General features: G+C 48.0%; 1 protein-coding gene across 1 annotated transcript in view; it reads right to left on the bottom strand.

Moving 5' to 3' along the window:
* Window positions 1–17342, bottom strand: part of Ulk4 (unc-51 like kinase 4) — a 315649-nt gene that overhangs the window by 73774 nt on the left and 224533 nt on the right. The window contains exon 35 of the mRNA XM_075964113.1: window positions 1699–1884. Within this exon, the coding sequence (XP_075820228.1) occupies window positions 1699–1884 (186 nt within the window). The remainder of the gene's footprint in view (window positions 1–1698; window positions 1885–17342) is intronic.

Here is a 17342-nt window from a genome sequence, read left to right as displayed (position 1 = left end):
CACAGTAGTCCAGTCACGGCGGACTCGTTCTGGGGCCATCTGCACTTCAGGGTCTCCTTCTCTGAGTGCATAGGGCACACCTACCTCAGGACACTAAAAGATACGGAGCCATGTCCCTGTCTCCTGGCCAGCACGTGCAGACCCCTGAGGGAAGGTCTTCCCTCTGAAACTTCTTACCACAGAAATACTCACAAGCGTGTCCTCCATGTCTCCACCACCAGAGGCAAAATTACAGCCATAAGATAGCAGCGAAAATAATTTTGTGATTGGGGTCACCACAGCATGAGGAACTGTATTAAAGGGTCACAGCACTAGGAAGGGTGAAAACCAGTGCTCTAGATCAATGGAAGCCTGTGGATACAGTGAGCATGAGAAGAGCTCCTGTAGGGACCTCTGCTGCTGCTCTCCCACTCCCAGCTGAGAACGGCCCGTACGCCCACTGAACCTTACATTCTAGCCTGTAAAAACCCAACAGTCCTGGGCGCGGCTCCCTGCGACTGTGACAGGTACAAACGACACCGTATTGAAAGGCTGTTCGTGGAGGACACACCACGTCAGACCCTACAACACACCGGCCACAGCACAGAGCAAGTCTACGCCACCACCCTGCAGTAGGAGTAAGGGGAAGGTGACTCCACAGGCCTGAGGGTAGGGAAGAGCAGGGCAGAGGAGGAGACGCTGAGCAGGCCCAACAGTGTGTGCTGCTGTCCCAGGGCTCCTCAGGTGCCGGCCTTCACAGCAGAGCAAGCATCAAGTCTTTCTCCAAGAGTGTTGGTGTACAACCCTGTGAGTGGGGCCTGGGAATGACCCTTCCAAGGGCCACCTAGCGGATATCCTGAATATCAGATGTTTACACTACAATTCAGAACTGTAGCAAAATTACAGCCATGCAGTAAGCAGTGAAAATAATTTTATGGCTGGGGGTCCCCACAGCATGAGGAACCGTATTGAAGGGTCACAGCATTATTGAGGGCTAAGGACCACTGCTTTACCGAGACACAGCTGAATACTTTTTTTAAAAAAAATGATAGAGAAATAGAAAAAAATAGACAGAAGGGGGCATTTCCCCTCAGAACACAATCCTGGGCAACAGAATTTACATTTTCCAACTGTCACAAAACTCAAACACACGACAGCACCACACATAAGCCAGGCAAAATTAACATGCCATTGATGGGTACATGTCTGTACTGAGCCCCAGGGTGTGGTGGACTGGAGAGGGCCATCTTTGCTTCTAGGGACTCGTGCAGGACCAAGCTGAAGGTCATGCAGTGTAACAGTGCCTGTGCTCTTCAACACGGCAAAGGACAAGTTGTGCAAGTCCAGGTTAACATACAACACGCTGGACGGTAGCTCAGGCTAGGAAAATACAACACGCTGGATGGTAGTTCAGGCTAGGAAAATACAACACTCTGGACGGTAGCTTAGGCTAGGAAAAAGCCATTTACATTACAAACGGGCAGTTAGCAGAAGGAGAATACATTGGCAGAGGTGTGAAAGAATTGAACCAATGTTAAATTCCTAATCAGCCAGAGAATTTTCTCTCTCTCTTTCTCCCTCTTTTCCTCCCTCCCTTCTTCATTTCTCTTACACTCCTCACATGGCCCAGAAACAATGTAACACAAATAGACTATGGCCAATATCAGCCACAGTTGACAGCACAGGAGGAGAATGGGAGGCCATGACCGGCCGACTCACCATCCTCCTGAGGATCCTCAGCAGAAGCTTCTGGTCCTTCGGGTCCTCCTTGGTCACCAGGAGATTGGCAAAGGTCTCCAGGTTTTCTGGGGACAGGCTGTCGGGGTTCTCTCCTCCATACAGCTGCACGAGGATGGACAGGCACTTGGATGACGCCTCGGAGATCTCAGGGTCCTCGCTGGGAAGCTGGAAGTGGGCAGAGAGGGCAGTGTAAGTTCTGCAGGTCCTGACCAGCCCTAGACCAGCTTCACAGTGGGAGCTGGGGTGTGAGGAGAAGGCAGGTGAAGGTGATGGGCATTCTAGTGACTGTACCATTTAAATGCTACAGCGCTGAAGGAAGCTATCCGCACCAGCCTGGCACCTGTGCTCTTTCCAACACTCCAGTGGCGATCGGGACAGATCTTACATGTGTAGCCAACACACACACTTTCTAACACGTGTAGAGGGGGTGCCAGCTGCATCAACTGCTTGACTTTTTGGCGGTTCCCTCCCCCTCCCCCATCCTTTTTTTTTTTTTGGAGTCAGGGTTTCACTGTGAGCCCAGGCTGACCTCAGCATCCCTGCCCCCACACGCTGTGGTTACAGATGTGCCCCCTGAATACCTCTTTACATGCATGTTTACTAGTAACTTCTTAGGAAACCTCTGTTACATAAAAGAAACCAAGACTTATTATTCCTAAGTCATTTAAGACTTATTATTCATTATTAGTCATTTTTAAAAGTTTTTTTTTTAATCAACAGGGTGTTTTTCCCTATTTCCTTCTCAGCTCATTATGGTATAGAGAAGCTACCGGAGATTCTGTGTCCTACTGATTGTTGCTTTCTATTCCTGAGTAATGTTCCACATAGCAGACACCCACTCTCTACGCACACACTAAAGAAACGAGCCGTTTCAGATAAAGCTATAGACCTCCTGCGAGCATCTGTACGGGTCCTAAAGTAGGCATCGGTGTTCACTCCTGCGAGCATCTGTACGGGCCCTAAAGTAGGCATCGGTGTTCACTCCCCAGGAGCCAGTGCAGCTGCCAGGCTGTGCATGCGGACTTGGGTTTATCTTTAAGAAAGCCACGCCAACAGCTCTCAACAGTAGCCACACATTCCCATCACGGCGTAGTGGCGCCGTCCAGCCTCCTGTGCATGCATGCGCTCAGCCTCCTGTGCATGCATGTGCTCAGCCTCTTGTGCATGCATGCGCTCAGCCTCCTGTGCATGCATGCGCTCAGCCTCCTGTGCATGCATGCGCTCAGCCTCCTGTGCATGCATGCGCTCAGCCTTGGCCTCATCCTAGGGATGCCCGCTCCTCACAGGCACGTGGTCTGTTTTAGTTTACTTGTGTGTCCACCCATTCTTTGCCTATCAGTAACGAGTATTTCCAGTTCCTTGAGCATCTCTGGGCAGCTCCCTCTGGCTGGCTCCACATTTTCCGAGTATTCCCTCTAGCTTGGGGACATGTCCTTCTTGTCAAGTTCACAAAGACTCTCACAGGAAAACATTTTGATGAATTCCACTAACAGATTTTTTAACTAGGAATGGTGCTTTGGTGTCAAATCTAAAACTTCCCGACTAAACCTTCAATCCTAAAGATTTGACTTATATTTTCCTCTAAATTTATTATAGTTTTATATTTTACACTTAGATTTCACTTAACTTGAGGTTAACTTGCATATAAGATGCTGAAGCTTAGGAAGAGGGTTTTATTTCTAGTGAGTCTGTCCGTCTGTCCATCTGTCCCTGAACATCCAGCACTGTTCCTGAAACCACATAGTTAAGTGATCAGGAGGGCAGAGCAGAGCCCAGGCTCAGTGCGAGGGGCGCTGGCTGCTCCTGTAGAGGACCCAGCTTGGCTCCCAGAACTCACATCAGGTGGCTCACAGCCACCTGTAACTCCAGCTCCTGGAAAACCAATGACTCTGGCCCCCATGGGCTCCCACATGCATGTGTGCATACCCACACACAGATACAAACATGTACAAAAAAAATGACTATTTGTAAAAGTGACCTGGACAAGTCTGCATGGCAATTTTTCTGCTTGGTCCATCCAGGGATCTGTCCACCGCCAGTCACCCGCTGTCCTCATACACCACGGAGAACTTCCCTCCCAGGGCTTTCTTCTCTTTCAAAAATTACTTCAGCCGTTTTAGGGTGTCCACTCTTCTTTATAATTTTAGAGTGGCGTACTGTCTCTAGAAGTCTGCTGGCGAGCCTTCCGTGCAGGAGCGAGTGTCCCTCTCCAGCTATTCATGCCATCTTTGAGTTCTCCCCCAGACGTCTGCTGCATTCTGGGCATGCCCACTGCTTGAGAGCTGAGCTGCGCTTCGCTGTCTTTGGGGTAATCTTACATGTTATCATTTTTTAATCTGAGTTTCTATACACTTGTTTATACATCTGGTAAAAATGTTTAAGAAATGAATGTTCGGGTATAATTAGCACCAAAGTTACACATACACGATTATATGATTGTACATTCTGATGAGCCTGGCCGCTGGACCTTTACTGTCTGTATTTGTGCCCTGGATGGAATGACACACTAAGGCAGGGTTTCCTCCGAGAACGCCCGCCTTGCTTCTCAATCCATTGCACTTCTTGGAATGTTAGTACCTTGTCAACTAAGAGTGGCAGCCACGCCATCACGACTCTCCTCGTCTTAGGGAAGCGGGATTGAGCCGTTCACTATTGAATACGATGTTGGCTGTAGATTTTTTATAGACATTTTATCAGCTTGAGAAGGCTTTGCATTTAATCCTAGTTTGATGAGAATTCTTATTGGAAACTAGTGTGAGACTCTGTCAACCACCTTTTCTGTATAGACTCATGGAGTAGCCAATTTCTCCATGATACCATGTATCTGGTAAGATATATTAGCTGACATTTGCTGAACAAACCCTGTACATCTGGAGGGAATCCTGCTGGGCTACTGTGTTCTGCTACACACGGGTACGCCACACACGGGTCTGCATCACACGGGTCTGCCATACACGGGAACGCTCAATTCACAAACACTACACTGGGAACTGCTTAATTTAAGTCATGAAAGATACTGGCCTGTGGTTGTTTCGTGTGTGCAAGTCACATGTTCATGGATATATGCCTGTGCGTGTGTGTGTGTGTGTGTGTGTGTGTGTGTGTGTGTGTGTGTGTGTGAAGTCAACATCAGACTGACCCCATCCTTAGCAAATGGATTGGGGAAGTGCAGGGAGCCGGACAGGATCGCCATTACAAGATGGTGCCGACATCCTGTCTTGTTGGAAATAAACAACTCCATATTTGGCTATGCCTTTGGGAGCTGCATGTCCCCTGCTTCCCGCATGCGCGGTGGATAAGGACCCTTGGGCCTATCCTGACGCAGTCTAGTGTCAGCTGATGGTGGCAGCCAATCACAGGGCGACCCATGTGCCTACTCCCTATATAAGCAGCTGCTTTAGTGCTCTCGGCCCCTCTTGCTTCCTGCTCCCCATCAACCAAGAGGCACTCCATTAAAGCGTGATCTGAGAAGGATCTGAGAAGAATCCTCGTGTGGTGGTCGTTCTTCCTCGCTGGTCGAGAAGTTCACCGCAGGAAAGTATTTTATTTTATCTTCTCTTTTATTGTCTGTAAAAAAATTATTTAAAACTGTTGCTCAATCTTCTGTTTGGTAGAATATTCTGGTGAAATTACCCAGGTTTGGAGAGATTAGAAATTCAGTTTCTTTAATGGCTCTAGAACAACTCAATGTTCATCTTGGTTGACGTCTTGTGGCTATAAAAGGACAGGTTAATTTCCAAAATTGTCTGGAACATTCCCCAAAGCGCCTCTCAGGGACTGTGCCCATGCCTTCCATCCCATACCACACCAGTTAGTCTGTTTCTCTAATCTTTGTCAGTTTCTTCTAAGCTTTCAATTTTGCTCTTTTCCCAAGAAGTTTATTTTTTTATGTGATTGGTTTTCCTTTTTATTGGCTTTGAGTTGATTTTATATTTCCTTGTTTCCTAAGGTAGCATACAGGGTCTTCTTGCGGCATTTCTATGCACACATGTTTCTGCACTGTGCCCTCATCTGTTACCCTCCCCTTCTGTCCTCCCCTCTCTGCTTGCTGAGCCCCTTCCTAGCCTCCAAATAGTCTTATTTCCTCTCTCCCACCCTCCATCCCTTCCTTCTCTTATTCATTTTGTTTGCTTTGCAGCACTGAGGATTGAGCCCAGGGCCCCGGAATGCCTGACAACTGCATCACTGCTGAGTGCTGCTCTGAAGCGTCCTCAGTACAGAGCCCAGGCTCCCCTCAGCCTCCAAAGCGCAGGTCATACATAGTGCCAGCTCGCCAGGCTAGGCTTTCCTTTTTCTAATTTAAGTTTTTGGTATTATAAATTTTTCTCTAAATGATACTTTCAGCTACATCCTACAAATTTTAATGTATTTTCATTGTAGTTCAATTCTATATATTAAAATGTCCTTTAAGAATTCAAGTGTGTTTGCATTTTAGATGTTAAATTTTTTTTCCTGCTGTCCTTTTATGGCTGACTTCCCGCTTGGCTCCATTGCTGTCAGGGAAATAACTCGAGGAGAAAGGCGAGCTCTGGATGGCAGTGCAAGGGTGCAGTCCGGCAGTGTGAGGCTGGACCTAGCTGCTCACAAACACCAGCAGTCGGGAGGCAGGGAGGGCTGTGCGGCCTCTTTCTCCACTGCACAGCTGGAGTTGAGGACCTGAGGCAGGGAATGGTGCCGCCCACAGTGTACAGCCACCAGCAACTATTAATGCAATCTTAACAATCCCCACAGGCGCACACAGGGGGCCCATCTCCCAAGTGCTTCTGGGCTCTGTCACCTTGACAACTAATGCTACCTCGAAGGGCTTCGTATGTGCAGAAACTTCACTGGTTTGATCGTCATTGTCTACTGCTCTCCTGACTTTATTTATAGACTCCACCACATCCAATTAAACTTGAACTTAAAATAAAGATGTCATCATTACACTTTAAGCACATCCATTTGGCACCTTGCTTTTTTCTGTCAGCCTAGCTTCTCGGAAGCGTTCTTCCTGGCCACCTGGAGTACTTTGAGGGATGATGAGATATAAGCAGATACACTTATCTGGACATAATTCTAAGGAAACACACACCTGAATTTTAAAAACTGTTTTAAAGCAATTTAAAATCACAGCTATGCTGAGTTTGTTTGGCTCTAATCAATGTATCCAAACACAAAGTATTTCAGGAATCTTTCCCAGTGTGTTTTCTATTTTAAACATATTACCTACTGCAGTGCTTTGTCAGAAATTATATGGGATACTTAGTTCCAGAGAAGAAAATATATTAACAAAGAGAGAATAAAAATAACCACTTCAGAGCAATGCTTCCTGCCCCTTTGATGTTGCTAATGGCGCCCAGAGACAGATCTCTGCACTGTTAGGATTTTCTCACAGGATTCAACCCAAGGCCATCAATCCTGACGCTCCCTTTGCTTCCTTCCCTACACCGTGCCTGCCCACCCGGCTGCAGTGAGAATATCACTTTGTGCTGGAAATGCCCAGTGTCTGTGCTGCTGTTCCCTCTCCTTGGGGTGACTGATGGGTGCCCCTGGGTCTCCACCCGACACGCCATACTCTAAAATGTGGGGATTTAGAAAGACAAAGACCCACCACTCCCTCTATTGATCCCATTCTTAGGCTACACCTGCAGATTTAGAAAACATCCCGAAGAGAAAGGCAAGGCACAGGCTGCACAGGGGGCACGGTGGCACAGACGGGACCTGGCTTGTCCCAAGCAGTGTCCACAATGCCCTGCAGAGTTTGCTGTCCACCGCTGGATGGCAAGGATGGCAAGAGAACACGACTCTTTAGAACTGGTGCAGCTTCAGAGAACGGGTATGTCAACAGTCATTGCAAAGATCAATTACTGACATTAATACCAGCAAGCTTTCACATAAACACCAGGACTTAGTGGATTTGGGGTTTTAATTTTTCCCACTATTGGAAGTATTTGTACAAATCCTCATCCCCACAGTGAGCATGGCTCCGTGAGATCTCCAGCGTCCCAGGTCCCACTGTCCTGGGTGACAAACCCATCTTGTGAGCTGATTTGTCAACTGCTATCCCCTCCCAATGACACAATTACTGGCTTCTAATCAGTCCTTCAAACACTTTACAGAGTACTCACGGGCTCCACTCAGCTTTATTTTTTTATTAATAACTAGCTCTTACATTTTAATTTAATCAGTATTCCTTATTTACAATCAGCCATATTTTAGTATATTACTTTTATTTATTTATTTATTAAAGATTTCTGCCTCCTCCCCACCACCGCCTCCCATTTCCCCCCCTCCCCCGATCAAGTCCCCCTCCCTCGTCTGCCCAAAGAGCAATCAGGGTTCCCTGCCCTGTGGGGAGTCCAAGGACCACCCACCTCCATCCAGGTCTAGTAAGGTGAGCATCCAAACTGCCTAGGCTCCCACAAAGCCAGTACGTGCAGTAGGATCAAAAACCCATTGCCATTGTTCTTGAGTTCTCAGTATTCCTCATTGTCTGCTATGTTCAGCAAGTCCGGTTTTATCCCATGCTTTTTCAGACCCAGGCCAGCTGGCCTTGTTGAGTTCCTGATAGAACACTCCCATTGTCTTAGTGTGTGGGTGCACCCCTCGCAGTCCTGAGTTCCTTGCTCGTGCTCTCTCTCCATCTGCTCCTGTTTTGGACCTTGAGATTTCAGTCCGGTGCTCCAGTGTGGGTCTCTGTCTCAGAGACAGAGATCCACTCAGCTTTAAACAGCACAAGAAGGAAAAGAGGAGGAGGCAGTAGTCAGGAACGGACGGGAAGAAGGAGGTATGCTGGGAGGGGCATCACCAGGAAGAAAAGGTGGGAAGGATGCAGAAGGATTTGTCATCTATATGTGACAGAGGCTGCATGAACAGAGTTGGACAGGCTTCCCTGAGGAAACACTGGGGACTGGACAGCCAGGGTCCTCTGACCAAATGACCATGCAGTGAATGCCCAAGTGACGGGGACACTGCCACAGGGAGCCTCAGCTCTCGAGTGGGAACTCCTGTCAAAGACAGCAAAGGGTGGTGGCTCATCAGAAACAGGCGGCTGGGTCTGTCTGGGAGGGCGTTCCCAGGGAGGCACACCCTGCACGTGGGCAGTGCAGTCCCTCGGGCTGAGCTCCTGGACTGAACAAAAAGACACCCACTGCATCTAGTGCTCTCTGCCTCCTGACTGTGGACACGTGACCAGCTGTCTTACATTCCTGTCATAATGGTTCTACCCTAAAACTGTGAACCAAAACACACCTGTCCTTCCAGTCAGTGCCGTAACTATTGCCAGGAAGACCCCAATGCTGAGGCTGCAGGGACACGAGGCAGGAGGCAATTAGCAAGCACATGATATCACATCAGGCCACTGCAGTGGGGACATCAGCCAAGGCCCCTTTAAAGGAGGTCCCCTGAACAGCTGTCCAGAAAGTGACCCAGGGGATCTGGCACCCTCACATGGACATACATGCAGGTAAAACACCAATGTACAGGAAATGCAAATAAGTACATTTTAAACTCTCGTCTGCATCCTAAGTGAAATGGATTATGAAACTATCACTTCATGGGTAAACTTGGAGCCTTCCCACAGATTTCATGTCAGGATAATCAGAGTAACATGGGTAGGGTCATCTGTTTCTTTAGGATCTAGGGTTCACTTGTAAACCACAAGGCAACATTTCAACATCAGCACTAAAGATGCAAAATGCCCTTTGAGTCAGTTCCCACGAGCACCTGTGTGGAGCACTCAGTCCCCAGCAGGTGGCGCTATTCTAGGGGTGTGCAGCTTGCAGGAGAGGGCTGAGCTAGACTGAGGGGGGCAGTTCTTGGAGGTACTCTGCCAGTCTCCTATCTTGCTCTCTTCCTCCCCACCATAAAGACTCTCCTAAGAGGTGTGTCTCAGGAATCTGGATACAAGAGACATACCTGACACACCAGTTCACTGTTATTCTTCCTGAGTTTTCTGTGTTTGGTTGTGACTAAGAGAATTCTAGTGTGCTCTTCAAAACCAGCCACTCTGCTTGTGAGAGACTCCTGGCAGGATAACGAAGAGAACGGAGCCTTTCTATCCCTCAGCTACAAAAACTCAGATCCCACGTTCTACTGTAAGCACAGGAATAAGTTACTACTATGAAATGTAGGGAGCAACATAGTGAGAAAACCTGGACCAAAGCAAGACCAAAAACTAGCTGGACAAATTCCAAACTCTGTATCTCCATGTCTGATGTCAAAACACTCTTCAGATCTCCAACTCTTTTCAGCTTTACTGACTGCAGCACACTTCTGTCTCTTGAGCTGGCTCCACTCCCTGTTAGCAGCTCTCCTTGTCAGGTATCCCGGGACTCTGGCATCTCTAACAGGCTACAACTTCACAGCTTCACACAACGGCCTCTTTACTAGGCCTCCATGCAGGGACACATGCCTGGCCTCAGCGGCTTTCCTAGTCTTGGGTGCAAATCCTATAACCTGTTTCTTTTATTCTTAACTAAAAACAGAACCATGTGGCTGAAGCTGCCAAGTTCTGCTGCTTGCTGGGGCTGGAACTTGGCCCCCTTCTTCAATTACATCTTCATCAGCTTTCATTTTTCAATAGCTTTCATCACTGAGTAAGCTTGGTTGTCCTTGAACTTGCTCTGTAGACCAGGTTGGCCTCAAACTCAGAGATCTGCCAGTCTCTGCCTTCCTGGTGCTGGGATTAAAGGTGTGCAACACCACACCCAGCTCTAAGGTTTTCTTTAATTCCTTTTCACAAGTTGGGAATTTAGCTTGGTGGGATCTTGCCCTGAGGTCATCACTCCCTTTATTCCATTTCTTAATCTGTTTATCTCCTGAACACAGGACTTAGCTTCATCCCACTTCCTGGTGCTCTTTCCCCCAATCTATACATTTACCCTGCTCAGCTTGCTCCTTTTCATTATACATCTTCATTAGCGTTACCACTAATAACCACACGACAGAGTCTATACTAGGCTGTTTTGAGATTTCCTCTGCCGATGGAATTAATCCCAAACCCTTCACTTTAGCCTCAGGCAGACTCTTCAGACAAGGGCAAAAAGCAGACACTTTCTTCACTAAAATATCACAAGAATGATCTCTAGGCCACATATTACTATTTGCCTCTGAACTCTCATGAGTTCATCAAATCACACTCAGCACCACTGTCTTCCACGCTCCCACTAGTATGGCCCATTAAACAGCACTTAAAGCATTCAACTGTGTTCATAATCCACAGTCCAAAAGCCCAAACTCCTGCAAACAAATGTGTAGTCAGGCATACCACAGCAATACCCCACTGCTGGTACCAACTTCTTAGTTAGGGTACTGCAAAGAGACACCACGACCATAGCAATACCCCACTCCTGATACCAACTTCTTGGGGTTTTTATTACTGCGAAGAGACACCATGACCACAGCAACTCTTATAGATGAAAACATTTAATTGGGTGGCTCACTTACAGTGTCAGAGGTCCAGTTCATTATCATTATGGCAGGGAGCATGGTGGCGTGCAGGCAGACACGGTGCTGGAAAAGTAGCTGAGAGTAGTATATCTCGCAGGCAACAGGAAGGCGACTGAGGCACTAGGCATGGCTGGGGCATATGTGAGATCTCAAAACCCACCCCCACAGCGGCACACCTCCTCACAGTGCCACACTCTGTGCGCTTATTGGCACCAGCTACATTCAAACGACCTCACCTAGCCATCTTCCTCTGGGGAGCTGGCACAAACCAGGAGAGCACAGAAGCACAGGTGCGCATCAGGATGGATGCTGGGCATTCGGAACAGCATGTAACTGCAATCAACCTAGACAGTCTCCGGTAGGAGTGTCTGAAGTTCACACCAATGCCATTCTGCCCTAAAAGAGTGAAACTAGTGCCGGGTACAGACAGAGTCCATAACACTGAAGCAAATACAGAGAGGAATGTACCTGTGTCCATGATGTAGGCACTGTGATTGCAAGGAGAAGGACAGACACAGATCAAATGCCATGGGCCAAATACCACAAGTGTGGGGAGGGAGGGCGTTAGTTTTACGAATCACTTCTAGCTTGTTTGGATTCCTGTGATGGTTTATCACTCCCTTTGCAATTCAAATGTCACAAATAAATCTGTTGTTCCTATCTCTAAAATTAAAAAAGGAAAATTTCTCACATGCATAGAGAAATGGTTTCCACATGGCATGAGTTACACATACTATCCCTGCCAATAACGGTAGGGTCTTGATACTGCCAGTGACTTCTAAGAGACTCAGTGTATTCAAACCATCAGAAAAGGGGGGGATATCAGAATTTGTTGTTATATGGGTGGAAAGTGCACCACAGGTCTAGAGTCCAGGAGCTGAGGTGACTGTGGACGGGGGTCTGGGTCTGGACAGCGGTCAAAGGGTTCGGACACGAGTCTAAGGATAGGAGTTCAGATCCCAGGCTCCATGTAAAAGCCAGTGGACATGTGCCCTGCTGCAATCCTAGCACCCGGAGACAGGGAAGGAGATTCCTGGGGAGGGCAAGCAGGAGTAGCCCCACGGGCACGTGATCTGGGTTCGACTGAGAGACCCTGCCTCGAGCAATGAAGGAGGACACCGGATGACCCTTAGGCTTCCACATGCTCACACATGTACCCCTACATCTACACCTGACACACGTGCCCATGCACACTCGAGTATGTATGTATACATGTACATGAACACACACGAGATCCCAAGCTTGTGAAAATTATCTCTTGCATTAAAGTAACTCCTTTCTGAAGAGCTCAGCTCTGACAAATGCAGATATGAGGCAGAAGCTACGCCCTCAAGGAAAGTAAGAGGGAAAACACATTTCTTTAAAATGTGATTTCCAGGGGGACAGTGAATGCCCTTTAATAAAACTGCAAGTCCAATACTACAAACCCTGCCACCTAACGTGAAACAATCTATCCAGTCAGGTGATTTACAGCAGAACGAAGTCTGTGCAAGGCTGTGGCAGCACAGCGAAGCCTTCACCGTCTGGATGGCTGGCACGGATTCTGTAAGGCAAAGTCGTATCTTTGAAAGCAGGTGGTTCCTTTATCCAAGAAATGCACCCAGACAGAATGAAAGAATGCCCATCTACAGTCTGGGGCTGAAGGATTCTAAGGGCCCACCGGCATTTCTGCAGCATGCTGGTGTGCTCAGAGGGTCCTCGTGATTGCAGTGTGGCAGGAACTCAATCAGAGCTCTGTTGAACTGTGAGGCCAGCTAATTGTAGAGTTACAGTCTTTGGAAATGCCCTCGGGTCCATTACTTTAGCACATTAACGAGGCTGTGTGCAGAGAGGGTTTATTAGAATACGGGCTGACTGTTTATCAGATGGGGTAATATGATTACAGGGCATGCAGCTCGGGAAAGCCCCTGGGAGTCATCGACAGGTAGTGCTGCAGGCGCAAAGCCAGAAGAAAAAGCCAGACATGGTTATCAAAACGGCTAGCCCCCTGCATCACAGCTGCAGGTGAACAGCCATGCTTTGGACAGTGGCTTCAAACTTGACACAGAGACGCCATTCAGAGAGCATCTACAATTGAATGGCTTGGGGCAGGGACAGCAAGAAAATGGAGCACACACAGCGTCTAGGACCTTGGGAATTCTGTTGTCACCATTTGGGTTTTACTGTGCAGTACTGCACTATGGTAAAGGTAGAGCAGGAATTGTGCCTCACACAGGACATGGGGGCGTATTCTCTGCACCAGGGACTTGTCAGGACCCTGTGTGCCCAACCCTGCTGGTCTCCCAGGGCATTAGCCTATTGTCCTGTACTTTTCATTTTGTTTTGTTTTTTTCAAGACAGGGTTTCTCTAACAATCCCAGCTGTCCTGGAACTAGCTCTTGTAGACCAGGCTGGCCTCAAACTCACAGAGATCTGCCTGTCTCTGCCTCCCGAGTGCTGGGATTAAAGGTGTGTGCCACCACCTCCTGGCTATCCTGTCCCTTTTTAAAGCTACATGTATTTAGTGTGTGGAGTTAGAGGACCACTTGTGGGTTATACTACGTTGGTCCCAGGGACAAAACTCGGGTTGTCTTGCCTTGGCAGCAAGCCCCTTCGTCTGCTGAGCTTGGGCTACAGAGGAAGACTTTGCTTCAGAAAGCAACAACTGGGGATCGAGAGATGACTCAGTGGTTAAGAAGACCTGCTGCTCTTGCAGAGGACCTGGGTTCAATGCTAGCACCCACACAGAGGCTTCAGGGACTCTTGGCATGGACACACACTAACAGACACGTACACATAAAGAAAAATAACTCTTACCAGCAACAACCCAAACACACGTCAACACTCAAGATGCCTGAGACAAGAGACACATGGTGATTCACAACATTGGAAAGGGCACTGATCTCCAACTACGCATGTAGGTCACATGCTGTCCTAGCACGGACATGCGCAGCCACCTGTCATCCCTACTTTAGACTTTGGTGTTTTTGCCTGGTATTACCAAAGCACCACAGTCTGGAGTGACCCTACCATAGGACAAAGGGCGCTCAGTCCTCCGACAGCCAATCCATCTCCCTCCTGCCGAGAAGTTGGGGAAACTGACGCCTGAGTTAAAATCTGAATTCCCCATCTCTGCAGCGTTACTGCAAGGAGGATTCTATGGTGACCTTGGCCTCCACCCATCAAGCAGCTGTGAGACTTCATTGACATAAAATATGTTTCCTGTTTTTGCCTCAAGAGAATCTTTAGTTAGGAGCTAGCCATAATTACAGAAATAGTTCTGAGTTGAAAAACATTCCCCCTCCAAATTATGTGTACACAGAGGTGTAGCGTGAATAATAAAAACCCAGAGTCAGATATTGGGGTTCAACCTGAAGGTCAGAAAAGGAAAGCGGCCAAGCCACCAGAGAGAGAGGCCTTTCACCTCTAACAAATCTTCAGACCAGAAGGCCAAGTCCTCTCTCCACCCAGCAATATCACCCCCATCTCCACCTCCCTAGTGCTGGGATTAAAAGCATGGGATCACTTTTGCATGAGCTGTTTCTCTTTTAGACAGATTCAATCTTGGGTAGACCAGGGTGGCCTTGAACTCACAGAAATCCATCTGCCTCTGGAGTCCTGGGATTAAAGGTGTGTGCCTGTAAGTCCTGGCCTGTATGGCTAAGTAGTGTGGCTGCTTTGCCCTCTGATCTTCCAGCGAGCTTCATTTATTAAAACAAAGAATATACCACTACACAAGGGAACACGGGTGGGGATTGGGTGTGAAAGCATGTTGCAGGAGGGCCACTTGTTCATCCTGGCTGTCCAGAACCGAAATAACCACACAGAAACTGTATTAATTAAAGCACTGCTTGGACCATTAGCTCTAGCTTCTTATTGGCTAACTCTTATATTAATTTAACTCATTTCTATTAATCTATATATCGCTTACTGGCAAAGATTCACCATCTCTGACTCTGGTGACTCCATGGCATCTGACTCCGCCCTTCTTTCTCCCAGCATTCAGTCCATTCCTCCCTGCCTCCCTAAATTCTGCCCTATCAATAAGCCAAGGCAGTTTCTTTATTCATTAATGATAATCACAGCACATAGAGGGGACTCCCGCATCAAAGGTATCTGTATTTGAGTGCCTCAGAAGACGGGCCTCTGTCTCCTGCCCGTGAACGTGTGCCACCCCACAGGCCTGCTGTGAGAAGGACCAGGAAAGGGTGGCACATCTCAGGACGTCTGTTCCCGAGCCCAGCTCCCTCCCAAGGACAGACCAGGCACTGGGAACTTAGCAACCAACTATAGTTTAGCCAACCACACTGAAAATGAAAATGCCCACTAGAAGTTGCTCACAGGCCGAGCATCCAAATGGCCACGTGGCTTTTCCTAGGCACCTATGCTTGTGATGGTTAGTGCTGACTATTACCTGGGCGGGTCTGGAGTCTTCCGGGAGAAAGGACCCAGGCACGCTCATGAGGCATTATCGTGATTAGTGTACGGTCATGTCTGTCAGGGGCTGTCCTATTAGGTTAGACTAATGTCATGCCTTTGAGGGGTTACTTCGATTAAGTTAGTCTCAGCAGTGATGTTCAATCTGTGGGTCATGATCCCTCTGGGGGTTGGACAACCCTTTCACAAGGGTCACCCATCAGATATTCTGCATATGATATATTCATATTACAATCCATAACAATAGCAAAATTACAGTTGAAGTAGTAACAAAAACTTATGATTGGGGGTCAGCACAACATGAGGAACTGTATTAATGGGTCACAGCATTAGGAGGTTTGTGAACCACTGGGCTATGGCCATGCCTGTCAGGGATTATCTTGAATGGGTTAACTGACACTGAAGGGGTACCATCCCATGGACCAGGGTCCTGAAAGGCAGGAGCCAAGCACAAGGGCTCATGGCTCTCTGCTTCCTGACTAGAGATGCAGAGGGACCAGTGCCTCAACCCTGGCTGCCAGGACTTCCTCCCACAGGGGACTGGACCCAGAGCTGTGCACTCTTGTTAGAAGCCAAAGCACCTGTGTCTCCTGCAGAAGGGAGGCCCAGCAGGTACTTAGGACAGCAGCAGGAACAAATGGCATGGGCAAACATTTTTCTCTCTCTCCCCCTCTCTCTTTCTCATGGTGTGACATTTTACTCTTTTGACTTTTCTGGCTCCCAAATAAATCACACATGGAAGCTTATTTCTTGCCAGTTTTTCTTAACTTAACCCATTTACCTTTTTACTCCTGGGCTTTTTCCTTTTCTTACTTCTGTGTATCTTCCTTTCACTCTTACTGTTTCTGGCTGGGTGGCTGACCCCTGATGTCCTCCTCTCCGTGCTCTCTTGCTCCCTCCTTTCCTCGGGTCTCCTTCTGTTTATCCTCTCTGCCTGCCAGCCCTGCTGATCCTATCTTCTGCCTCACTATTGGCCATTCAGCTCTTTATTAGACCATCAGGTGTTTTAGACAGGTAAAGAATTAAAGCTTCACAGTGTTAACAAATGCAGCATAAACAAAAGTAACACTCTTTAAACTAATATTCCCCAATACACACGTCCTCTTGCTCTCTCGCTCTCTCTCCCCCTCCCAAAATTATTATTTTTATATTACAGGTATGACGTCAGGTGATGAGACATGGAATTTGCTCTGCCTAAAAGTAGAAAAGAATTATTTTCAAATTCAACACCAGGTTTCATGTTCTTCTCGGCCATGTAGAGCGGGGTATTACAGTACCATGGGACATTTAATGGCCACAGAAAGCCAGCCCAGCTGTTTTCAGGATGCACAGGGTGGACCGGCACACTGCCCTCCTCTAGAAGAATCGGAGCCATGGCACTGATGATAATCTCACTGCACAGGTCTGGAAGGTGGACCAGACACACACTCCTGAGCACAGGCATGCTCGTGCCGCGGTGCATGTGCGGTCGGAGGACAACCTGTGGGAGTCAGTTCTCTCCTGCCACCACGTGGACTTGGGGAGGGGGGAATCAAACTCAGGACTCAGCACTCTGGAGGCAGAGGTAGGCAATCTCTGTGAGTTCCAGGCAAGCCAGCGCTACACAGTGAGATACTGTCTCAAATACGTATATAATTTTAGAACTGGACCAACTGCCCTCACCTGCTGGGTCACCGTTCTTTTATGTGCGATTTCCCAAATGCTCAGAGAACAGAGTCCTGCCACCTCACTGTTTGCAGTAGGTTTGGCCACAGCCCTAACTGTGCTTCTGCTGACTC

Source organism: Microtus pennsylvanicus, chromosome 3, assembly GCF_037038515.1.
Source record: "Microtus pennsylvanicus isolate mMicPen1 chromosome 3, mMicPen1.hap1, whole genome shotgun sequence".
Lineage (NCBI taxonomy): Eukaryota > Metazoa > Chordata > Mammalia > Rodentia > Cricetidae > Microtus > Microtus pennsylvanicus.
This window is presented reverse-complemented; position numbering and strand designations above follow the sequence as displayed.